Source organism: Chanodichthys erythropterus, chromosome 11, assembly GCF_024489055.1.
Source record: "Chanodichthys erythropterus isolate Z2021 chromosome 11, ASM2448905v1, whole genome shotgun sequence".
In the NCBI taxonomy this organism is placed as follows: domain Eukaryota; kingdom Metazoa; phylum Chordata; class Actinopteri; order Cypriniformes; family Xenocyprididae; genus Chanodichthys; species Chanodichthys erythropterus.
In genome coordinates, this window is record NC_090231.1 from 13217315 (window position 1) to 13244260 (window position 26946).

At 38.0% G+C, this 26946-nt stretch overlaps 1 protein-coding gene across 1 annotated transcript in view; it reads left to right on the top strand.

Annotated features, from left to right (window-relative positions):
- Window positions 1-12504: 12504 nt before the first annotated feature.
- serpinh2 (serine (or cysteine) peptidase inhibitor, clade H, member 2) overlaps window positions 12505-26946 on the top strand; it is a 30506-nt gene continuing 16064 nt past the window's right edge. The window contains exons 1-4 of the mRNA XM_067401124.1: window positions 12505-12627; window positions 13817-14442; window positions 25995-26087; window positions 26162-26394. Of these exons, the coding sequence (XP_067257225.1) occupies window positions 13824-14442; window positions 25995-26087; window positions 26162-26394 (945 nt within the window). The 5' untranslated portion in view covers window positions 12505-12627; window positions 13817-13823. The remainder of the gene's footprint in view (window positions 12628-13816; window positions 14443-25994; window positions 26088-26161; window positions 26395-26946) is intronic.

A 26946-nucleotide genomic window follows, 5' to 3' on the forward strand; every position in this document is an offset into this window, starting at 1 on the left:
ATAAATTATATATATAACAACCCAAGTTGGGTTGAAAATTGACAAACCCAATGATTGGGTTGTTTTAACCCAGCAGTTGGGTTAAATGTTTGCCCAACCTGCTGGGTAGTTTTATTTAACTCAACTATTGTTTAAAAATTACTGCTTGCTTAAAAGGAGTAAAATAAAACTGCCCAGCACATAACATTTAACCCAACCGCTGCTTTAAAACAACCCAATCACATCCATTTTCAACCCAAATTGGGTTGTTTTTAACCAGGCATTTTTTAGAGCGATATATGTTACTTAATAAAAGAATAAATAGACTAGCACCAGCAATCATTAGAACTGCATAGAAATTCATGGTGGCCCAAGCAAAGATGGATGGATGGATGGATGGATGGATGGATGGATGGATGGATGGATGGATGGATGAATGAATGTCATTTACTGATCCCTAAGGGGAAATCAGGGAAGATGAGCTGTTGAATAGACTGCATTCTTATATTACCTCACCGCACTCAGTTCTGTCAGCTTCCTTTACTAATTAGGCTACACAGACTGAGTCTCCATAGCTAACCTGCCTTGAGGCTAAAACTTTATATGACTAACCTCTGCTTCCACACCATCTTTCACATGAATCCAAGCCACTGGTCTTTCCTTAAATCCGCCCGTATCCAGTGAAAAATCGAACTCCCAGGTGACTGGGGCTAATGTACACAGTGGATGACCTTTGCCATTGTTAATGGTTTAATGTCGGGGTTTAGTTGTGGTGGATGTGGAACAAGAAACGTAATGAACTCCACAGCATTAGCCGTGGCTGATTACTCAGCACAGCTGGATGGGGACATGATGGAAAAGCAGCCTTGTTTTCCTCGCTCTCTCTCTTTTCTCTCTTGTTTTATGAGCTTCTGCCTAATGCCCCCAAAACGCACTTACAGTCTCATCTCCACGGTAGCTGAAGTCATTATTTGGATAAATGACATCACCTGTTGATTTTCTCCAGACCCTCGAAGGCTCATATCTCTTCTTCTGCTCCTTTCTTTTGTCTCCCGTGCTCTTCTCCTTTCCCAAGCCGCAGGCCTGGTATTTTTAGGGCCGTGTGAAGGGGTGAAAGCATCGAGCACTTTTTCTCTCATCTCTCCATTTTAATCCCTGAGTGATGGCTGAAATGTGCAAGGCCCAGAAATGACTGTCTCTCCTCGCCTGCGGGCATGAGCCATCAGTCACCTCACTACAGACTAAAACAGCACAATTCCTCGCCAACCAACCTACGGAGCACACATGCAGCCTCCAGAGGTGTGTACTTGTGTGACTGTTGTGTAGTTGTGTATGCGGGCTGCATTATGCTGGAAATTAAGAGCACTTCCTTTGTGCCGCTTGGAAAACACCGCTGGGCTAAATGGTGCATTATGCATAATTCACTTTTTCACCCTTGCTTTTCATGATGACCAGGTTGGTTGTACTTATTCACCTCTTTGAGCCAAAAACGAACATGCTTCTATCGCATCACAGACATACATACACATCTGTAATGTGTTAAAGGGTTAGTTCACCCAAAAATGAAATTTCTGTCATTAATGTTGTTCCAAACCTTTAAGACATTTGTTCATTTTTGGAACACCAATTAAAGGTGCCATCGAATTGAAAATTGAATTTACCTCGGCATTGTTGAATAACAAGAGTTCAGTACATGGAAATGACATACAGTGAGTCTCAAACTCCATTGTTTCGTCCTTCTTATATAAATCTCATTTGTTTAAAAGACCTCCGAAGAACAGGCGAATCTCAACATAACAGTCGGGTGTACGCCTCCAATATTTGCATATGCCAGCTCATGTTCAAGGCATTACACAAGGGCAGGACGTCTGGATGTGCACAGCTGAATCATCAGACTAGGTAAGCAAGCAAGAACAATAGCGAAAAATGGCAGATGGGGCAATAATAACTGACATGATCCATGATAACATGATATTTTTAGTGATATTTGTAAATTGTCTTTCTAAATGTTTCGTTAGCATGTTGCTAATGTACTGTTAAATGTGGTTAAAGTTACCATCATTTCTTACTGTATTCATGGAGACAAGAGCCGTCGCTATTTTCATTTTTAAACACATGCAGTCTGTATAATGCATAAACACAACTTCATTCTTTATAAATCTCTCCAACAGTGTGTAGTGTTTAGCCACAGAGCACTATCAAACTCATTCAGAATTAAATGTAAACATCCAAATAAATACCATACTTACGCGATTAGACATGCTGCATGACGAACACTTTGTAAAGATCCATTTTAAGGGTTATATTAGCTGTGTGAACTTTGTTTATGCAATGATAGAGTCGAGAGCTCGGGAGGGGCGGAGAGCGCAAGAAATTAAAGGGGCCACTGCCTGAATTGGCGCATTTCTAATTATGCCTCAAAATAGGCAGTCAAAAAATTTATAAAAAAAAAATCTATGAGGTATTTTGAGCTGCAACTTCACAGACACATTCAGGGGACACCTTAGACTTATATTACATCTTGTAAAAAAAAAACATTTTATGAATTTTTTTATGAATATTTTTGATGAAATCCAAGAGGTAATTACCACATTCAAGGTCCAGAAAGGTAGTAAAGACATTGTTTAAACAGTCGACATGACTATAGTGGTTCAACCTTAATGTTATGAAGCAACGAGAATACTTTTTGTATGTAAAAACAAAACGAAATTAATGACTTTATTCAACAATTGATCATGTAGTACACATGGTAGTAGTAGTAGTAGTAGTATCTTTTACTACTACAATTTATGTAGCATTCAACATCACAAACACACAACTAATACTTTTGACATCATGGCAAAACTAATATAAAAAAAACATCACAACACACAGCTACGAAGTGCAGTGCTTCCGTGTTCTACATCAGAACGCCGACTGAACTAAGCCTTTGTTTTTTGTTTTTTTACTTGTATTCTAAAATTTAGTTTTCTTTCTGCTATATATGTATTTATTCTTTTAGTTAATTGTGTGTTATTTGTTATTTTGTGCGTATATATACTACTGCTCAAAAGTTTGGAATAATTAAGTTTTGTTTTTTTTTCATGTTTTTAAAAGAAATATTATATTATTGTGAAATATTATTACAATTTAAAATAACTGGTTCCTATTTGAATCTGTAATTTATTCCTGTGACGACAAAGCTGAATTTTCAGCATCATTACTTCAGTCTTCAATGTCACATGATCCTTCAGAAATCATTCAAATATGCTGATTTGCTGCTTAATTATCATCAGTTTTCTTATTAATAATAGTTCTTATTATTCCAAAAGTTGAAAACAGTTTTTGCTGCTTAATTTTTGTGTGGAAACAATGATACATTATTTTCAGGATTGAATACAAAGTTTTTATTTGAAATAGAAATATTTTGTAACATTTTAAAAGTCTTTACTGTTACTTTTGATCAATCCTTGATGAATAAAAGTATTAATTTCTTAAAAAAAATAAAAAAATCTGACCCCAAACTTTTGAATGGTAGTGTGTCATAGTTTCCACAAAAATATTAAGCAGCTCAACTGTTTTCATCATTGGTAATAATAAGAAATGTTTCTTGAGCACCAAATCAGCAAATGCTTTTCACAACAACTGTGTTGGTTGCACTTATTCACCTGCCAGGAGCCAAAAACGCACATGCTTCTATCGCATCACGGAAACACGCACGCACACACACTCCTGTAATGCATAATGCATTGTGCTGTAGCCGTTTCAGCGTCGTCAACCCCCCCTCCGCACGCCCAGTCTGTTCCAGGCTATCAGACATGACAGTGCCAGCTGGGCTCCTGGCAGCAGCCGAGCAGGGAGGAGGAGAAAGAGAGAGAATCCAAGAGAGAAAGAGAGATGGAGACACAGCAGGACAATGTGAAGAAAGGATGCAGGGGGGAAGGAGAGAAAGAGCGAGAGGGAGGCGGTGGGAGGCGCGGTTTGCTGCACTCCGGCGTCTGTTCCGTTCCCTGCTGATCTAAGACGTGTTGCAGAACCGTGCCGGTCGGGTTTTTTGGGACGGAAAGCTGCTCTGGGTTGAGCAGTGTTCAGTTTATATAAAGACAGCTGTCAGCACAGGAGTGTGTGCCACTTCCAAACACTCCACTCATCGCTGACTCACTCTGAGCAATTAACTGCTCCAGTTAACCTCGCTTCTGTTGATAGAGTGGAGAGAGAGAGAGAAGGGAGAGAGAAAAAAACAGTATCTGAGTGTATCTGTTTGAGCAAATCACCATGTGTGTTCAAGAAAGTGTGAGAACTGAAGAAAGTCTGTGTGCGTGGCTGTCCATCTGTCTGGGAAGGTGTGCCTGTTTAAACCAGCATGTGTGCTTTAAACCAGCATGTGTATGTGATCATGTCTGAGTTAGCTCAGACTGTTCAGAGACTTTGCAGCTTATTTCCGTGCGCCCGTGTTGCCTCGTGTATGTGTATAGCTGTGCGTCCCGATACGCGTGCTTCTCTGTGAAAAATCAGTATGTGAAATGATTAGGTTGTTCAATGCTTGATGGATGACGCACTGCATCTGCCAGGATTCGTGCACCTAGTGGATGTTTTGCGATCTCATTATGCGCTGGTCAGAGTAAAGGTAAAGGTCAGTGCTTATAGGACTGATGTAATTTGTCAAGGAATGTATTTATTCGGCATGTCTAAACATCTACATGCCTAATGGTTGAGAAGTTCTTTTTCATTTTATTAACTTTTGTTCAATTTTCCTAGAATTTATATTTTTTGATACATTTTCCATCCAAGATAATGTGAACATACGGAACATGAACCTTATTTCTAGGATCCTGAAAATAAGTAAATTGCTCATTTGATATTAAAGGTATAGTCTCCTAAACATGAAAATTCTGTCATCATTCTGTCATCAAAATATCAAGAAGATATTTTGAAGAATGCTGAGATAGAGTTGTCAAAAGTACTGACTCTGGTACCTATCGGTACTGAAATTTTAAAAATGTGATGCTTTGAGCGCTGTTGAGCGGATTCATAAACACCTCTGATTGGCCATTGTGTTCACGCGCTCAACATATATGTCTGTGATTGGCTTCAATGATCAACGCACGGGAGCGTTTGAAAGCACACGGAAGAATCCAAATCTAAAGCGTTTTGAAAGCGGGAGCGTTTGAAAGTAGGCATTTATCAGTGGACTGGTCCGCGATAGACACCTGCTTTCAAATGCTTCCGTGCGTATCTGTGTAAGTGCTTGCTGAGGAGCATCATTGATGAATATTTACAACATTTTTACAGCGTTGATCATTGAAGCCAATCACAGACATATCCAATGAGCCGCGAACACAATGGCCAATCAGAGGTGTTTACGAATCCGCTTAACAGCGCCCAAAGTGTCACATTTTTAAAATTTCAGCACCGACTAGGTACCGAAGTCGGTACTTTTGACAACTCTATTGATAACCAAAGAGTTTCGTTTCCCTCTGACTTCCATTGTATTTTTTGATAATACAGTAGAAATCAGTGGGAAACTAAATTGTTAAGTTAGCAACATTCTTCAAAATATCTTCTTTTGCGTTCAGCAGAAGAAAGAAAGATACACAGGTTTGGAATGATTTTTTGAAGATTAAGTTAAGAAAAACTGTCATATGACAATATTGTGTGTGTATTGTCCATAGATAATATATAATCTATGGTTTTGTGGTTTATTTGTATGTATGCTATTTTAATTTGTGGTTAGGTCCAACTGTATCAGGTGACAGACCACTGTCTGCACTCACATCGCTGCTCATTTGCATAAAGTTGAACTCTGCTCAGCTTTGCCTTCGCCAACCTTCTATTTCCCATCTCTCATAAAATATGAAAGATTTCAGGTTACTCTGTAGCTCTAAATCACTGCAAAATTGCCTTTTACCGTGTAAACCCACATGTATGTTTGATAGGTACATGGGTTTCTGAGGCCTCTACATCATTTAAAATTATCAATGCTTTCTCATTGATCATTTTGTATATGATCTATTACATGTCTTCTGCACTGTAGTGGATTTTACCTACTCTTCAGGAAGTAGAATTGTTAAGGGGTGAGTTCACACAAAATGAAAATTCTGTCATTAATTACTCATCCTCATGTGTTTCAAAACCGTTCATTTTTGGAATGCAAATAAAGATCCTTTTAATGAAACAGACAGCTACGCAATATTCAAACTTTGACACTTCAAAAAGTCCATAAAGAGATCGTAAAACGAATCCATATGAATTGAGTGGTTTAGTCCAGGTTTTCTGAAGAGACACGATCGCTTCATATGATGAACAGTTGGAATTTAGGCTTTTATTCACATGTAAAACATCAACTCACACATCAGTTGTGGTAAACGGAAGCTCAAGTATGATCACATGACGTGCGAGAACCAATGAGGTTCATTCTCGTGTGTTTCACGTTTGAGCTTACGGAAGAGGTTTGTTCTCGTGCATCAAGCAGGTTCGGTTGAGCTTCTGTTTATGTTCGCTGATCAATGTTTATATGTGAGGAAAAGCATAAATTAAATCTTTGCATCATAAAAAGCGATTGAGTCTTCATTTGCGTTCCGAAGATGAAGGAAAGTCTTACAGGTTTGGAACAACATAAGGGAACAACATAAGAGTAATTAAAGACATAATTTTCAATTAAACCTTTACTGTCTTTTTCAGAATGTATTGTGATTAGGGATGGACGATACCACTTGTTTTGTTTTCGATACGATACCGATACTTTCAAGGCCAATATCGCCGATATCGATACTGATACGATACATCTAATATAAACTTAAAGATTTTAACATTTATTCAATTATTGAATTACTAAGAGTAAAATGGTTTATTATACCCACTTAACATTATATTGAAGATTAATACTTAACACTTAACATTATATTAGATTATATTTTTGTTTACACATGGTTAAAATGTTTACTTGGTATGGAAAATCTACAAATAAGCCTACTATACTGCTAGCTGAACTATGGTCACTGTCATTTTCATAAGGGACTGCCATTGACAGGCTGTTGCACCTATTAAATGAAACATTTGTTTTCTGACAGAACATCAATATGAACTTTTAACGTTTATTTTAAATAAATGTAATTGCACAAACTATGTAGGCTATTTCATTTTGTTTATTGTGAAATAACTAATAATAATAATATTATATTTTGAGTGTCGGCACTGAGCGAATGCTCTCTGTGATCGATTGGTTCTGACTTGCAGCATTTGTGTGTTCAGATGAGCAGGAAAATACTTTTACTACAAATTATTCACTTACATAGGTTATTTGTCCAATCCAATGCATATTGTTTGCATTAAATTTAATGTTAAATAAAATCACCGGTAAAAAAAAAAAAAACACACACCTTAGTATCGATATTTTAATTTGAGCATTGAGACTTTCAATACTCAACATCAGTATCGATATATCGATACTTCATATCGATCTGCCCATTTGCGATGCACGTCTTTGAGCAGGGAAATTTTTGTGGTTTACTTATGCTTGCATAACATTATGGAAAAACCATGTTGATGAAAATGAAAATATGATGAAAATATATGCAGTTTTTATACATATTTTGTCTAAACGTTTAACCGTTTTAGTTAAAAAAAAAAAAAAGTTTTATTTCATATATCAGGCTTGGCTTATTTATGTATATTTCTCTGCCTATATGTGCGTTAACCAGACGGCGTTACAGAAAAACACCACCTCTGTCATCTGCTCCATTCACCCGACACCCTTGTTCTTGACTTGGGATCGCCCTGAGGGTCGGCCGCCCGGTTTGCTTCGTCTCGCAGGAAAATCCTAGAGCCTCTGCCTGGAAACATCTGAGACAGAGAACAGATGGCGCTGTGATTTCTGACAATTGTGAACATGTTTTCCCCCCAACTGTGTCTGTGTGTGTTTGTGCTCTTTTAGCTATCCAGACCTCTGCTCCTGTAGACTATACACCCTTGGGTGTGTATTTGTATGAATGTGAGAGTTAGAAAGAAAGGGAGAGACGGAGGAAATGCATGTGTTTATGTTCTTTTCAGGCCTACTTGCTGCTGCGGGTCAGACCCATGGAGTCATCATGGATTAAAAGCACTGGGAAACGCGCCACAGGTCCGTCACTCAACGCACTCGGATCCAAATGAGTACAACAGAATGATGACAGATCTTCTCTTTTAACGCTGATCTCAGAGCAGTTTTACAGAATCCCTTATTATGATGAGAATTTGAATGCAGATGAGAGCGACTGCTCTGAAACCAGCACATATGGGAGACTAAGCGTGAAACGGCACCGGCGGGGCCCACGGGTCAGGGATGATGATGAACTGATGGAACGCATGAAGGAGCTGAACTGTTTGTCCTGAAATGGCTCCAACATATAAAAGACCCTGCAGTAAAGGTGTGTATATGTGTGTGTGTGTGTGTGTGTGAGAGAGAGCGCTTTACTGTCTACAGGCTCGTACGGAAAGTAAATCAGGGGCCTATTGTACCGTAAATGTCATTCGCCCTGCCTCTCGTCTCCTGTCGCTGGCAGAGCGTTTTGCGGGTTATGAGACTGGACGGACACCAATACTCTGCCTTAAAGGTGTCCAGAAGATGCTGGAAGAGACTCGTGCACGAGATGAACTGTGAATTTTGGTCTCTGTATGTTTTACAAGACAGCATCCATAAGGAAAATCAATTAAGCTGAATGGTAAATGTCGGTTACTTCTGTATATTGTCTCTGGCACTATAAAGATGTCCAACATATTTAAAGCAAATGTGTGCCCTTTGGGGAGGCATATAATAAGGTAAATAGCAGAGTAAACTAGATTTTTACACAAATTGAGAAAATGAGTGGTGCTTGCCTGTGGAAAACTTACTGCCACAATGCTAGGTTGGTTGCCAGGTCATTTAAATGCAATTGCTAATGAGTGTTTATATATATATATATATATATATATATATATATATATATATATATATAATACAGCTATGGAAAAAATTAAGAGACCACTCCAAGTTCAGAAATCAATGTTAAGTGGTCTCTTAATTTTTTCCATAGCTGTATATATATATATAATATGTTTTACTATTATGGCACAATACCATATCAATTATCTGCCAATATTAGAGTTTTTTTTTTTTATATAATATTTGAGAATATTAGCCACTATTTGATATTTGTACATGCTCATTTCCCTATACATGCCTCATTTTCCTCATTTCCTTAATAACACTATGAAATGTTATGCAAATCTCAAAATGAATATTCATTTTTCTTACTGTAGATTATAAAGTTCTGATCCCTAAATGTATTAGTGGCTTCGATGCACTTATAATGTTAGTATGCTTTTAACATCCAAAATTGTCATAATTTCGAAATGAAAGGCATTTTTCCTACCCTGATTTTAGCCCTCTGATTTAAATGCTCTGTTTTAAGGGGCATGTCTGCTGTGATGGCTAACATCTTTCCATTTGAAATAGCCAAGTATTACTCTCTCTTTTAGCGCGTTTATACTATTACAGCTCTCTCAAGGTTAACTAATCGTGAAAAGTGTTGCATTACATTTAGATCTATGGCATTATATTTAGATTGCAGCATGAAAGGTTGCAGAGATGAACATTGTAGCCGATCACAGACATGAAAGCAGTGATCTCGTCATTGCAACTCAATTTATGCACACTAACGAATGCTTTCATAGTCACTAACAGTGCAAACGTGATATAACTAAGAGATTTGTTGAATAAAACGTGAGTTTTGGTACATTTAGTCACTGATAAACTCATGCTGTTTGATTGACAGCTCTAACGCAAAGGGAGCTTTCTTTGATCACTTTCTTTATATATTTTAATCACAGTTTAAATAACAGATTATTTTCATCCTACTAAGAGAAACAACATAAAGTTCATAGTCACTGGTTTGATTTACTCTGACACATACAAAGAACTTCTGACTGTACTGTTATTACATATCAGATCAGGCATTAGAATTAACACAGTTACTTACATGTTGTTGCATTACTGTCAAGTCCATATAAGTCAGTTTGCAAAACCGGCGCCAAAATGTGATCGATTTACCAAGGAATCCACAGTGTAATGTACCAAATAGAAATAAATGAAGCCCAACTGAGACATTACTGTTGAAAATAAATAACTAAATTCCTAGCATTAGGTTCCTTTGAAAGGTAATATTATTTTTGTCCTGTTGTATTGCTCTTCTCTCCTCATTTCACTAACACACCAATGGACGGGGCTAATGTTGCAATGATGAAGTAGGTGTTGATTTCTTCTGCGGAGGCGGCGTTTCACCTATAGGCACATTCCAGGATCAGTCGTTCAATGGGTCTGGTGTCAATAAAAGCTTTTATTTGACTAACAAGAAAGTTTTCAGTTCTAAAACTTACAGGATATTCTTATATGATGAACTCTTATATATCAAAAGCTCATGGTAAATTTGATTTCTCAACTCATGACCCCTTTAAATTACTTATTAATGTTCACCTTTTGATTATTATTGTTGCCTCTAGTAATTATGTCTGATTTTTAATTTTGGGTTAATTTTAAGCCAGCCATATAGTAATTTTTAAATAATAGTTAGGTTAAATTATACCCAGCACGTTGAGCAAACATTTAACCCACCGGCTGGGTTTGTCTATTTTCAACCCAACTTCTGTTGTTTTTAACCCAGCATTTTTTAGAGTGTACTATCAGTCATTTATTGGTTAGTGGCCATAACATAAAAATTATCATTGTCTTATTGTATTTGCCAGAGTTTTTATACTGGTGCATCCCTTGTTCTGGACAGTTGCTGTTCCAAGTCAAAACGTTCTGTTCCGGTCACTCCTTTAGTGAACGTTTTCATTTCTGCATCACGCCTCAGAATATTAGTTCATATCATCTTCATAAACAAATCATCATAAACAAGCTATACATACCTTTTAAATGTAATCCAGTGCAGTCATACCCTGAGGCCAAACATTTAACGTCCACAAACCTAATTCGAGGCTAATGTAGAAAATCTTTGTACGTGTATGTCCTGATAAGTGGAAATAAGATCCTGCAAAGGCATTTGATACATCAACGGAGGGGTGGAATGTATATTAAGGGTGTAAAGGTGCGTCTGGGAGGTCAAAGGCTGGATGTAAGAGTATAGCAAAGGGAAGGCTAAAGGTGTCTCACTGGTGAAAGGTGAGACCCCTGGAAGATGCAGATCTCCCACAGGGTGTCCAGGGATCTGTGAAGTTTCCCCAGGGACTCGTTTAGGTGCGAAGCAGCCGCGGGTAGATGGATCACCTGGGTTGCTGTATCTGTGAAACCTGCTCATTATAGGCTCGCCTGGCTGTGATAACCTGATCGGTTTAACAGTTGCTCTCATAACGGCTAAGGTTTTGATTTGAAGACAGGGAGGGGGTGATTGTAGCCCAGTATGAAAGGGCAACTAATTACAGGCTCCAATGACTGTGATGTTCTGCGAGTGTCCTTAAGGCAGCAGCTCCCACAGAGATGGTTAAGACATATCCAGTTACACCATTACACCCTATCTTCCACATAAAGCAAGAAGCCATGACCAGTCACACATTAGTCATCATTACTGTGAGTGCACGTGTGTGTGAAGGAGGGGCGTATTTCCAGTCGGCATGCTGGCAGAATGTGCACGTTGGGGGTGAATGCACTAGATGTGATGCGTGAGGCTTCTGACAGCTTTAGATTCAAAAAGCATATGTACAGCATGCAAGTCTAATTAGCCATCACAACATATGACTGCAAGCTAGTGTGTGACAGCCATACAGAGGCATTGTGAGTGCACTTGTATATTCGGTGGCGTGTGCTTTGTAGACGACTATCTGAGAGTGTGATGTGGATTAGAGGAGTAATTGGCATAGTCTATGTACTGTCATGTCTCAGCAGGCTGTTTAGTATTGCGGCGTGTTTGCCATGATCTGAGAGTCTGTCTCCAGGCCTGATCCTCCGTTTCCACCGCCTCTGACTATCTAAACATCAATTGATTCTGTCTTGTGCTATCTGCTTATTGATCAATTTGCAGTTCAACTTGACTAATCTTGAACTATACCTTAACTGATATTTTTTTTTAAATTAAGCTTTGGATGTTGAGGATGTTGGAACATGTCACAGCTGAAATACAAAACTGGGAGCTGAGAAGTGTGTTTAATGCTTTCGCGGGTGGATACATGACACGCTATTATAGGACAAGTCGACCTTATGTTGGGCCGGGGCAGTGTAGACCGCGCGCGCCCCCTTTCGGTCGCTATTATAACTGCGGGCTTTCCTCGAGGTAGCCTACAGCTGAGGGAAACAACCAGTTGCGTAAAAAAAGACAGCTTTTTGTCAATTTTGCTGGTCAAAACACCAAAACATAATGCGCTCTGACTCTTTTTATTGTGTATAACATTAAAAGAGAAAAATGACTCGGTAAATAAGAACGCATTGTTTAGGTATCTGCTAAAAAAACGCGCAGTGAGGTTTATTATGGAATGTGCGATTTCTGGAAAGGGGAAAAATACCCGGATTGAGTCCAGAGAGAATGCATTCGGCTTGTGGAAAAGTGAGCAAAGTGTGAAAAGACCCTCCTCTGTCACGTCTGAACCTGCCCTGTCAGTTCCTTTCAGCTCAAACCCGCAGAAGAAGCCGGAGAAAAAGAAGGAAGCTTTTATTAATTAACGGTAACGTTACAAGCAAACAAGGAACTTTTTCACTTTGTTTTTTTTTTTTTTGCCCCTCAGTTCTCCGAGCAGACGGAACAGCTGCGCTCGCTCAGCAAGCGCAAAAATCAACATCTACTGTTCCGCCAGTATAATATCCTCCGACGTCTGCTGTTATTTAAGAGGCTTGTTTATTCGGTCTTTTCTGTGATCTCTCGGATATAAAGCGAAATTTCCGGAGCACTCTGTTCGGTTCATGGTTTATATTTGAGAGGATTTTAACGCTAATATTAGAGATGAATAGGCCGTGAGGATGCCTGGTCACTATTAAATGCCCTGTCAGCAGTGCAACAGTCGGGAAAACGAATTTGACGTCGGGATTAGAGTGTCAGAAGATGGACACGCCTAAAAAATGTCCACAGCAACAACATTTTCCACCAAAATACCATATATGCTACAATTGTTACTACTGTAAAACTGTAATGCATTTAAATGGAAAGTTTTCAAAACATATCTTTCATATTAATTTATTTTATAGAACAGTTTTATTGTAGTTACTGAGGTATTTTGGAGTAAACTCTGGTTATCACTGTATTGTTTTTTTTGTTTTTTTAAGGCAATGTTCTTTCTTTTAGAATATTGTTGTTCTATGGGATGGATTATGGCCTGTGCCCATGCCTCTGAGCTAAGGTTCCTGAAGCTTCCAGAAGCAAGGCACTGCGAATGTAAAATTAATATAGATAGGCAAACAGTGTTTGAAAGTTCGCCAATACTATAATTAAAATCAATGAATTTTGGGGAGTCTCCAACAAGCTGGTGCCCTGGGGCCTCACAGGACCATAATCCATCCTTGGGGTTCAGGACTTCAATATAAATTAGCATTTTTGTAAAAAAAAAAGAAAAAAAAAACTTGGATGGGACTTGATATTGTCAGTCGAAAATTGATTCGATTGTGAAAAGTGGGCATTATACCAGAATGAAAAGTTTGGAAAAAGAATCATTTTTAACAAAATCATTAGAATCAAGAGAGATCTCAGAGGCGAAGAAATCATATTGAATTACATTCACAAATGAATTATGCACAATACATCACGTTTTTATGAAGTAAATGAGATCAGTTTAAATTTCATGTTGACCGATAAGACTGCAATATACTTAACATTTGTAGAATAACATTTTAGTATTTTCTTTTCTTTTGCTTTCCCTTTAGACCTGCAATGCTGCCCATTTCTCCTGTTCCTCTCCTGTTTCTACTACTGTTGGCTCTGCAGACCGTCTGGTCATCTACTCCACAGGAACCGAAAGTTCAAGGCTCGCCTCAGCCAGAAATCTCCAGCTTACATCTCCCCACCTGGAGCCTGGGACTGCAGCTGTACAGGTCGCTTCGCACTGACGGTTCCAAGACCAACACCTTCATCTCCCCGCTTCTGGTTGCCAACTCTCTGCTGGCTGTAGGAGGTGGAGCTAATGGATCCACAGCAGGCCAGTTTCATGATCTTCTGAGGATCACCAATAATGAAAAGGCAGTTGGAGAAGCTTTGACCACGGCACTGAAATCTGTTTTTGAAGCTAATGGAACCAGCTACACATTGCACAGTTCCTCCGCACTGTTTTCCAAACGAGCCCCTGAACTGGAGAAGAGCTTTCTGGAGAAGCTCCAGACCCACTTTGGGTTGCAGCATGTGGCCCTGGAGGATGCACAGAGACAGACTGACATGGAGAAGCTCCAGTCCTGGGCTAAAAGTGGGATGGATGGGGAAGAGACAGCAGCTCTGGAACAGGCACTGGAGACCAAACCTGGAGCCATGATTCTAGCCAATGCACTGCACTTTAAAGGTGAGAAAAAATAATAATATGAAAACTAGTTTAGCTGGCGTAATATTATGCTAGAACACAATTCTGTTCTAATATGATATTGAGTCAAACAGGTTAAGGAAAGTTATTTTCATCAAGGAATGCAAATAACACATCACAGGACATAGCATATCACGAAGAAAGACTAAAAAGCTTCTGTGAATAGCATGCTTTAGGAACAGGCATTAGACAGAGTTATACTGAAGGTGTGGCTTGCCTACTGTACTTAAAGGATCAGGAAAGTTGTCTAATCTTGAAGTTTTAGCTCCATTATGTGTTTGGATGGTGGCCAGACTGCATTGCAAAATTCATGGCCTGATCTTGCCTGATGCACTGTAAAACCTGACTTTACTTTTATGGCATGTGGGAAGTAAATACTATCATTTTCTATAATTTGAGTTCTTAGCGATGCTTTGTTTGTGAACTAATCAGTGTTTTTGAATGAATTGTAGATGTGAAAGATTTGTAGACATGTGTATTTTAAATATAAATTAAAGGTGCCATCGAACGTTTTTTTTCAAGATGCAATATAAGTCTAAGGTGTCCCCTGAATGTGTCTGTGAAGTTTCAGCTCAAAATACCCCAAAGATTTTTTTAATTATTTTTTTTAACTGCCTATTTTGGGGCATACTTAGAAATGGGCCGATTCAGGGCTGCTGGCCCTTTAAATCTTGTGCTCCCCCGCCCCCAGAGCTCTCGCTGGCCTTGAACACCGTAAACAATGTTCACACAGCTAATATAACCCTCAAAATGGATCTTTACAAAGTGTTCGTCATGCAGCATGTCTAATCGCATAAGTACAGTGTTTATTTGAATGTTTACATTTGATTCTGAATGAGTTTGATAGTGCTCCGTGGCTAACGGCTAATGCTACACTGTTGGAGAGATTTATAAAGAATGAAGCTGTGTTTATGAATTATACAGACTGCAAATGTTTAAAAATGAAAATAGCGACGGCTCTTGTCTCCGTGAATACAGTAAGAAACAATGGTAACTTTGACCACATTTAACAGTACATTAGAAACATGCTGTATAGAACATAGTTTTTAGAAGTCGCAAAGTAAGTACTTATTCAAAATAAGTATCTACTCGAGAGTATGCGATTTCAGACAGAGCCACTGTCTTTATAAGTGAATAATTGGATCATTTAACACAATAGAGTAACACCACTGTGTTACTCTACATTTTTTGCTGTATAAAAGATCACAAAGACACACAAAAAAAGTCATAATAAATATTTAAGCAACATTACAGTTATCATGCTGTTAATCTGAACATAAGCACAGCTCATGTCTAATATTACTAATATTCGAAGTAACTGAGCTCTTGCTCCAGTGATTTATGGTTAATTTTTAGCACACAAAATATGCCAACTTGTCACCATCCACTCGCCTAATAATGTAACCTGCAAAAAGATTCACTGAAGAAATCAGTGAACAAATCTGATTCAAAAGTCACTGGAATTAATCAAAATTCCCACCACTATGAGTTGTACTTCTGTATTTCCGAATGAAAAAGTAATTTATCTAATGCAACTCAAATAATTTAAGAATGTGAACAGTTGTACTTGTAACATTTTTGCTTTTCTCAATTTCAGTTCTCTACCAATTCCAAGGTCATTGGTGATTTAAAACAGTTTTAAACACACTGATATTACCCCGTTTCTAAAAAAAAAAAGAAAAGAAAGAAAGAAAAATGGCAAGAACTGATATTTGAGCCAAACAGGATCAGACAGAGTGGTCGTAGCACCGCTGGGCTTCCGCTCTCTTGCGTGCTGGAGAATTAGCTAGTACAGATTGTGCTGCTGGTTGATAAATGAAGTATAAGCAGTTGCACGACTGATGCTGAAGGTGAAAATTTGCTTGGAGGATAAGGAATCACACTTTAGGGGGTGTGCAAAACATACATGTGTGTGATTATAGTGATTTATGTTGGTGTAGCAGATGCACCTGTGAGGTGCATGTGTTTATGACGTATGTGTTTGTATGTATTTGTGTACTGTATACACACCTGTTTGTGTTCACGCTGGGATGTCTGATTCATTTTGGTGAACTTTTCTTGGGTGGAAAAAACAATTCATTATTTTTTCATGACATTTTATTAGTTTCCAAACTACAGTCAAGTGATTTACAAACTATTAGTGTATCGGTGTAATTCACAATGTCAGGGATGATGATACACCATCTCCAGTATATTTAGGAAGAGCCTATGAATCTTCCCAGGAGAGGTGGTGTGTCATCTTAAATAATGTAGTAATGATCGTCTGCATCTCCTGCCCTCCAGTGAGTGGCTATAGTCTTAAAGGGATAGTTTTTCCAAAAATGAAAATTGGCTTTTAATTTAATTCACCCTCAGGCCATCCAAGATGTAGGTGACGTTTTTTCTTGAGTAGAACAGTAAAGAAGATTTTTAGCTGAAACTGCGGTCTTCTGTGATTCATATAATGGAAGACAACGATTACCATCCCTTAATTTTATGGAGTAAAAAAAAAATGTATATAGGCAAACAAAATGAATATGTGGCTCCTGGCAATACATTGAAGTAATATGAAGCGAAACGATCGGTTTGAGTAAGAAACTGAACATTATTTAGAAATTACCTATAATCAACAGCCTCGGCAAACGGTCCTGAGTGCGATCATGACAGCTTCCTGTCGCATAATGACGTATGTGTGGGAACAAACTCGCAAGTGAGCTGACGCTGTGTTTGTTTTCATCATAAAGGGAGGACATGTGTTTTATTGTTCATCAAAATGGTGCTTATTTGTGCTTATCCTGGATGTCGCAAGCTATATAAAAATTAAGTTTACGTTCGCTTGCCTGATTTCAATCTGGAAGATTGACTTTTCACAAATTCCTAATGTTTGAGCTCCTGTGCATACGTCATTATGCGGCAGGAAGCTTGTGCTCCAGATTGCCATGAACTGATCGTTTCACTTCATAAGACCCCAATTATAGGATTTCATAATATAAGTTTTAGGTGACTTTTTTCTTCAGTAGAACAGTAAAGAAGATTTTTAGCTGAAACCGTAGTCCTTGGTGATTCATATAATGCAAGTCAATGGCTACTGTCACTTGGGGAGTCAAAAAAACATATACCTGCCCTGACCTCAGTGTATCGTCAGGAGTCACAGATATTAATTTTGTTTTGCCTGTATGTATATATATATACACTCCCAAAGTAGCCATTGACTTCCATTATATGAATCACAAAGGACTATGGTTTCAGCTAAAAATCTTCTTTACTGTTCTACTTTACTGACAAAAATGAACAGCAAATTTAAATTTTTGGGTGAATTACCCCTTTAAAGGTGCTATAGAGGATGTTGTGTTTTATACATTTTTGCAATATTACTTGAAACTGTCTTTACTAACTGATGAAAGACTATTTATTAGGTGCACTGAAAGGAATATTATCAATATACATCATCTGTGCACGAGGTAGGGCCTTAAAAACATCAGCCAATCGTTTACGCGATCATCGCATAAACGATTGGCCCTCTGGCTTGTCAATCACTGCCATTACGTTCCTTGTGAGAGACGTGCGTGGCTGCGCGCTCCAGTAACTTTCCACACTCCACAGGCGCCGCATGTGATGTTTTTGTCAGGAGTAACAACTGCAGATTATGAGTTACCTGCTGTGAGTCCGACATAATGAATCCACTAACACGACACAGCGAATGCCGGTGGTAAACAAACTCTCGTGTTCCAATACTCGTGCATGAGTTTTGGGAGGCGTTCCCTCGAAATGAGCTGTGAAGGAGGGGGGTTGTTTTTACACATGCGCAGTGGTGTATAAAGTACTCGAAAACCATACTTGAGTAAAAGTATAGATGTCCTACCAGAAAATGACTTTGGTAGAAGTCAAAGTCATTGTTTAGAATGTTACTTGAGTAAAAGATTTAAAGTATGTGATATTTTTGATATTTTTTGTACTTAAGTATGAAAAGTATTTTTTTTATATTAAACATACTTAAGTATTGAAAGTAAAAGTACAATAAGTGTAAAATACAAAAGGAGCAAAAATATATAATTAAAAATGGTTCTATACACAGTTTGAGCAGCAAGATTGTGTTCAGTTTTAACTCTTTCTCTTCTTTGAATTAAAAAAAATGGCTAAATGTTTATTGTAATTTTTAAATATAAAAAATACTAATATATTAATTATACATTGATCGTTTATGTTAATTCATAGTGCATTATAACTAATGTAAGAGACTTTAAAATGTTAAAATGTAAATGTTGAAATTAACAATGAACAATACTTTTATTAACCTTTTTTAATGTTACAAATGGACTCTTATTGTAAAGTGTTACCATTTCATATAAATCCAAACAGTCATGCTTAAAAATGACCATCTTTACACACAATGGCATAGCATGGGTCTATTATATGTATACTTTCACACATTATTTGCCTCTATTTTAGAAAACTTGATGGTAATCTAATCAAAATACGTGTTACAGTGCCTATAAAAAAAGAACTGAAATTGAATACATTTCTGATTTATGTTTCTGTCGCTGCATGATGAGGATACAGTTTAAATGTACAACTTTGATGGATAATGAATGCATAACAGCGAATAAATGGATATAAACTAATGCAAATGAATGGTAACAATTGTGACAAACAGTTGGTGATTTTGTCACATTGTTTTAACCGCTTGAGGTACTAATAATGTTAGCATCCTCTCAGCCTCGACGGCAAACATACTGCTGTTCTCCACTAATGCAGCATCTACTCAACAAACTAATTACTTCATAATGATATGAAAACATGTACTGTAGTGTACACTGTATAACATACCATTTTGTTGTCCGTTTTTAAATGCGTTTTTGAATGAAGTGCCCAGAAACCCGGAAAATGAAATCAACCGTGGTTGTGCGGCACTTGTTTGCACATGCTTGCTTGCAGTCTGTGTTCTTCCAACTTTATTTTGTAGTAAGTAACGAAAATGCATTGGGAAAATGTATTGGAGTAAAAGTATACATTTTATTTAGGAAATGTAGTGAAGTAAAAGTAAAAGTTGACAGAAATATAAAAACTCAAGTAAAGTACAGATTCTCCCAAAAAATACTTAAGTACTGTAACGAAGTATTATTACTTCGTTACATTACACCACTGCACATGCGCTCATTTCAAAAACTCAGTAACAGTCTTTGGTTTCTCAGTTGTCGAAAACATCCTCAATAGCAACTTTAATACAATTCTAGTGCAGTACGTACTGTATACTGACTAATAAAACTAAACTAAAAAACTAAAAAAATAATATTTATAGTTTATGTGAATGGTGTTGTCTTTGTCTTATCTGAAATAAATATGGTTATTCAAATTCAAAAATTTGCATAATATGCACAGAACATGTCTTCTGTCTTTTTTGGACCTTTTTGACAGTATTGCACCTAAAGGAACCCACACATTACAAGATAATCTGGCCAATTTTGGGCCCAATTCTCTTCTTCAGACAATCCTAATGTTCAGATTATCTTGATGGTTCTACAAATTATCTGCTCAGATTTTCCTGTGGTGTGAGGTGTGTTAAGAGTAACTGAATCTGCTCAGAAGAATGTTGGGACCACACGATCTCAAATCTTAATATACAGCATGTTGAATGTTTACGATCAAAAATCCTGTTATGTGGGGGAAAACCCAGAGGTCAAACGCACACACACTAGATTGTCACATGGAACAATTTTTGCGAGCTAGGTTTAAATCTGTATGAGCACTGGCTCTGATTTAGTCTTTTTAACCTTAAACCCATGTTCAGATGTTTTAAAATGAAAGGAACAATTTTTGACACACTCTAGAGATGGTAGTTTTCTTGTCTTATTATTATTGAGCTGTAATAGTAATATTGTATTCACACAAAAGCTGTGCAGTACATGTACGTGTTTAGTCAAATCAAAGACAGTTCCACAATACTTAAGTTTCTTGTCAGTTCCAAGAAGAGACGTTAAACATGCTTGAAGGGCTTAAAATGAGTTTTTAACATGCCGGTGCTATATGCTGTTTCACTTCACTGGAGTTCTGTCTCTCTCTCTTTTTGTGCTTTGTCTCACTCACATGCTGGAGTCTTGTTCTACTCATCGATTTCTTTGTCTGAGTAATACTGGCAGGTGCTTTGATCCTATTTTAGACACAGAGCGATGGGAACGGAGCGGTAGGAGGAGAGCTTCACTCTACTACCAAACGCAACAGGAAATAAAGTTTGGATTGATTTTAGGTTGATAAGCAATCTAATTAATTTCTTTTGTTTTATGTTTTGACTTAATTACATATTTTTCTTTCCATTCTCAAGCAAGAAGCAGGAGTCTGTGGAAGTTCATTAATTCAGCCAATGAAATATACAAATTAGATCAGACAATAGATTGGGCCCTGTGAATGAGATTATGAAAATTGAATTCATAGTTTGGATTTATAATTTAAAAGCAGTCAGTAGTCGCACCGCTTCAGGGTTCTATAGTAATTCATTTAGTCGCCTGTGCAATATTAACTTTGTCCGAAGCTTTTCATTGCCCCTCTGATGGGTCGTTTGTGGACTTTTACTCTTGGTGTTAATCTGAGAGCAGTTTTCTCTGTTCTCCTGGATTCAAAAATGTATGCCCGTTCAAATCAACTTGACTCAAAAATGTGAAGTGGCACATGCATGATTGAACTCAAATATGTAATTAAGAGTTAGCTTATTTTAAGTTACAAATGTTTTATTGTCCCTCTTCTGTATGTGTACAGTGCACGAAATCACAGGGGAAGAGGTACATGCCTTGACTTATTCATGTTGCCAGATCTATATATAAAGAGTTCAGATGCAAAAGCCGCTAAATGTCACCTCCGTCAAAAATGAGATGATGTTAAGCGAATGCTTTACCTTCAAATATGTTAAATCCTATCATCAGCCCATTCAGAAATACCGGTTCATTGGCATAAAATGCTAAACGGCATTTCTCTTTGTCAGCAAAAGCCTCTAAGTCCACAGAACCACCAATCGGAAGATGCGAATAGAATCATATGATTTCAAGATGAATGATGGTGTGCCTACGAGCCGGCTTTCAATTACCATTGTTACAATGGCAAAGACAGGATTTCACGAGTAGCAAGTAAACACAACATCGTTCCTTTTGCTGCTGTAAAACTTACAGAAACGAGACGTTTTACTGTCTTGTTGTCCAAAGATGTAGAGGTTTTTGCAAAAAAGCACACATGGACTTAGCTGGTTTTGCAGCAGAAGACAGTCACATTTGTTAAATGACACCAATGAATTGACTAAAGTGACATTTTTGAAAAGAAGTCATTTCAATAACAATTGAAATTGTATTGCCGTTATAATGAAATTACTGAACCTAAACATAGGAGCCTGGTAAAAAATGCTAATTTAAAAGAAAACATGTCAGTCAGACTTAGGTTTTTGCATCTGAACTCTTCTCACACACACACACACACACATGTTTGTTTTTGTGAATTGTGGGGACTTTCCATAGACTTCAATGCATTTTACACTGAACAAACTGTACATTCTGTACATCGTGGGGACACCGCTGGCTGGTCCCCACGATGTAGGTGAACTCAGGTTTATATTACATCATGGGGACATTTGGTCCCCACAATGTAATATAAACAAAAGCACACACACACACACACACACACACACACACACACACACACACACACACACACACACACACACATGTTTGTTTTTGTGAATTGTGGGGACTTTCCATAGACTTCAATGCATTTTACACTGAACAAACTGTACATTCTATCCCCCTACCCTGCCCCTACCCCTAAACCTAACCCTCACAGGAAACTGTGCAAACTTTTACTTTTTCACAAAAACTCATTCTATATGATTTATAAACCCATTTACATTGTGGGGACCGCTGGCTGGTCCCCACGATGTAGGTGAACTCAGGTTTATATTACATCATGGGGACATTTGGTCCCCACAATGTAATATAAACAAAAGCACACACACACACACACACACACACACACACACACACACACACACACACACACACACACACACACACACACACACACACACAGGCTACAGTCCTCTGGTGCATGTACAATTCATAATTCCAAGTACACTGAAAGAAATAGCCAGACACCATGGAGAACTGGATTGGAGCTCATAGCAGGGGGCAAATGGAGAGCAACAGATACAGAGTGAAAAAAAAGACAGATGTGACAGATAAGAGATTTTTGATGAAATGGTCAAAGGCCTTAAAGAGAAAGAAAGAGAGAGAGAGAGAGAGAGGGATTTGTTGGCCCATGCGGGGTGTGTCGTGGTGGCAGACACAACACTAGCTCATTACCTCAGCCTTTGTGCTCTGTACAGCAAACCCAAAAGAACAGCAAACCCCAAAACAAGCACATACACTTCACCTCCAAAAAGCAGCCCTGCTCTGAGCACCAAAGGATCTGGCGAGAGAAGATGAAAGTGCTTTAATTCAGAGCATTTTAGCTTTATTGTTTGTGGCTTGGTTATTACTGAACATGGGCATGAGAGAGGTTTCAAGATGCAAAACCACACAATAGCTGCATTGTCTTTTTGCTCTGTAATTAATGAAGAAGGTATGAGTGTCTCTCTCGTGAATGCTCGTCAGGTCATTCTGTTTCTCTCTTTCAGTCATAGAATCTCCCAGGATGTTTTCTTTCTTTTGATTGCCAGCCAAGACCGCAGTGACAAGAATCCTTGTGTGGCATTTCAGAAACTCGCATGGCAGAATTCCCCTTTTAATGCTCGCAGTTCCAAGAGCTTTGCCACCCCATAATAACTGACAGATACCATGCCATGTGTTTTGAACTTTAGGCTGATCATATTTCATCCCCCTGTATAATTATTGAAATCCAACTGCTCTGGCTCTTGGCTTGTGTTCACAAGCTCAAAGGGAACTGCTAGCATACCATTGAGGCGCATGCAAAGCTTGGCACGGGGCCGAACAGAGAGGTTTGCTTTCCTTACACAGGATCAGGTGTTTCTCATAATAAATGACAGTTGAACGTCTCGTCTCGGGTTTATAAAATGAGACTCTTTTCTTTAAAGAGGAATTTTAACCAAGTTTCTGCCTCTTTGTTTTGTTTATTTTCTGGTTTTGTTAATGGTATTCCTAATTACATGTAAGGAATATGTTTGGAATTCCTCCGTTTGAGGATGTTTAATGCTGAAAGCAGTGGTTTTTGGACCAGGAGTGTTTAAAGGTGATTATGGAAATTTCATCTTGGGTGGCACATTCCTTTTTAAGGCACAACAAAACAGAGGCCTGGATAAACTGAAGCTATAAATACAGAAGTGCGATCAGGTGACTTTGATGGGAAAGTGAAAAACTAGCACCAAAGGGGCTAGAGATCCTTCTAATATTGGCAAAACATACAGACAGCCCCAAAAAGATATTTTGAACATGTAAGCCACGTTTCAAAATGTATGCGTGTCATTATGAAACAAGTTTCAGATATTAACAGTGCATTCATGTATTTTATTTAAAGAAAAAATAGCCTAAAATACAAAACGTTTTTTCAATATACAGCCATTAGTGATCAAAGAACACCAAAACGGTCTATGACTTCAGTCTAATGTGAGTTATGCGCATTCGCAAAAACGCCCGATATAACTTCTGAAACCGTTTATACTGCAAAATGAATCTCTTACTTGCATCTTTTCTGCATTTTGTTGTTTATGATAATAAAATAATTTGCGTGAGATTTAGAATTCAGTTAGTGAGCGTGAGCAAACCCTCATGACACCAGCTTTTGCACGGTGACTAATCACAATACCTCTGATTGAACATTGCATTCCTAAACTCAACCAAAATGTGTGTGATTGGTTATAATGCTCAACACTGCAAACTACACGCGTAAAGGAAAATGACTATAAATATAATGTAACATAAATGTAATGCCGCAATTTTCATATTTATAGGTAACGCTTCATATTACGGGTAGACTACTTCCTTTGACCCCCCCCAATATCTTATTTTGTTGTCCTTTAGGGGGGTGTCGCATTGCAGTAAAAGCAAATAGAACCTATTCTAATCACTGATGCTATCTACACTAGATACAGTATACAGATGTGTGTTCAGTTTCTGACAAACTCTTTGCACTTGAGTCTGCCGACAACAAGACAAATGGAAGAGTGTAAGAAAGTTTGCTTTGACGTGTCCAGTTTAAACATCTCTGTATAGACTTAAACTAAATGGTTTATTTTAATGGTGTCCCGGATCATGACGGAGGATTATATGTTTGTTTGGAGCATTTTGTTTTGTAAACAATGCACAGTGTAATTAATGGATAGTTTGCAAAGAAACTTTTGTTGAAAGATTAAGCAGCAGCTGCATCACAAACCGTAAGTAAATTATTTCAAAATGCTTTGTCTGTAAATGACGTTTTTATATGGACAATGTTTTCAAAACACTTTTAGCGAGTGGGTGTCGATACGCCAATCATAACAGTGGCCGTTTACTGACAAGCCTTAAAGGAGCCGCCCCTAAAAAACTGATCATTTCAGACAGGGGGTCAGAATGAGGGTTGTAAATAATAATTTTTCCACATATATACGTTTGATTTTTTTGTGCAAAAACTTTATTAACATTATAAGTGAACTTTAAGGAACATACTAAAATAATTTTAAAAAATCCATGTCATGACCCCTTTGACGTGATCAGCTACACTGGTGGTAACTGACTCCTGTGTGACTTAAAACATTCATTCACTAAAAGTAGCATTGGAACAAGCTGTTATTAAAACAATTGTAAAATGGCACAAAAAGTAAAGTTATTTCTGACAAAGAATTTTTTTTTTTTGATGACACTGATATTTTTTTATCTGGCACAATGATATTTGGACATTTTAAGTGTGGCGTAAGTGTCCAAATACTTTCTGGGGCAACTGTGGGTCTAAATAACATGTGGCAAAGTTCAAATTGAGTTGCAGAGACCATAGACTTATGATTTTGTTTCTTCTCTCCTCTTGAAGAGTGCTTCTGGTGCTGCAAAATACAATAACACGGCCTGGCTTAACCCCATATTGTCTTGCAATCATCCTTGGTGTTTGATTTGACTCGATACTGCTTTTTTCGCTCTTTCTTTTTCTCTTATTCTTTATCTTTCCCTAGACTAATCCAATAAGGTAAAAAAAAAACTGAAAAAGAACACGTGACTGTAATACTGCTAATAGTCTCTTTATCGAATCTCATCTTTGTCAGTGAATTTAATGGGTGTAATGGGCTGTAATAATATGTCCAATGCCTCTGCCTCCCCTGCACCCCTCCTCTTGCCTTTTCTTTCTTTTACTCTTTCACTTTTTCTGGCATGGTGTCTGTGATGTTCCTTTATATTATTTGACTCATCAAATCCTAAATGTATGTCAGATCCAAAGATGAGTTTGGCTGTAAGATGAGCAATGAAAGATGATGGTACTCGATATTCTCTAATAGTTTGTGTCAGGACGTTAAAATGTTTGTCTGGGTCATGACGTGCAAGTCATGTTCATTTATCCACTTTCCACATCCACTTTTCAGCAGATTTTTCTGTTTGTAGGATTTTGGGATCGAGGCTTTTACCACGAGAACCAAGATTTACGCAGCTTCCTGGGTACCAAATACACTAAAGTTCCCATGATGCACAGATCAGGTAAGTCCCAACAGTCATTTATCATTGGAATGCACAGCTAAGACATCTAAACTACCAAATGTCTGTTTTCCCAGGCGTATATCGTCACTACGAGGACATGGAGAACATGGTACAGGTGTTGGAACTGGGTCTGTGGGAAGGGAAGGCCAGCATGGTGCTGCTTTTGCCCTTCCATGTGGAGCGTTTGGCTCGGCTGGACCGTTTGCTGACCCTGGATCAGGTGGAAAAGTGGCTGGGGAAACTAAACTCCACAAGTATGGCATTATCCCTCCCGAGAGCAAAGATGAGCAGCATGGTCAATCTACAGGTAATAGTCTAAATATTGTACGTATCACTTCCTACACGGTCGTTATGAGTGTGTGAAATGCAATTTCAAAACATTACGCTATAGATAAATATTCTTAACATACAGTGTAGATAAGACTCATTTAGAAAGCTAATGGAAGATATCCAGATATGACATTAGCATAATGAGAACGAACCATAGGTCATACATTATTCTCATTCAGAGGGAAAGCTATTTTCCTTTTAATGGAAATTGTGTTTGCACTGAAATTGCAGTCAGGGTTTGGAATGCAGTTTTATGTGTCTTAGGACACTGAGCTATGGTTTTATTCTTTAAAACATTCCTCAGTTGTGCATTTAAGCGCTTCCATTGCCTTCTTGTGCTGCTCTCTTTTTGAACACCAGCAGGTTGAGCATGTTGCTTTGTTGCCCTGTGATAAGGGTGCAGATTACATAGGGGTTTGGGCAGTGTTCCTTTTTACAGGGTATTTATAGGACAACATTTTGTCTTTTGATGAAAAATCTAGTACTTTCTTTTATTCTTTCTTGTGGTTGCTTGGTGGAGAAAATTTCA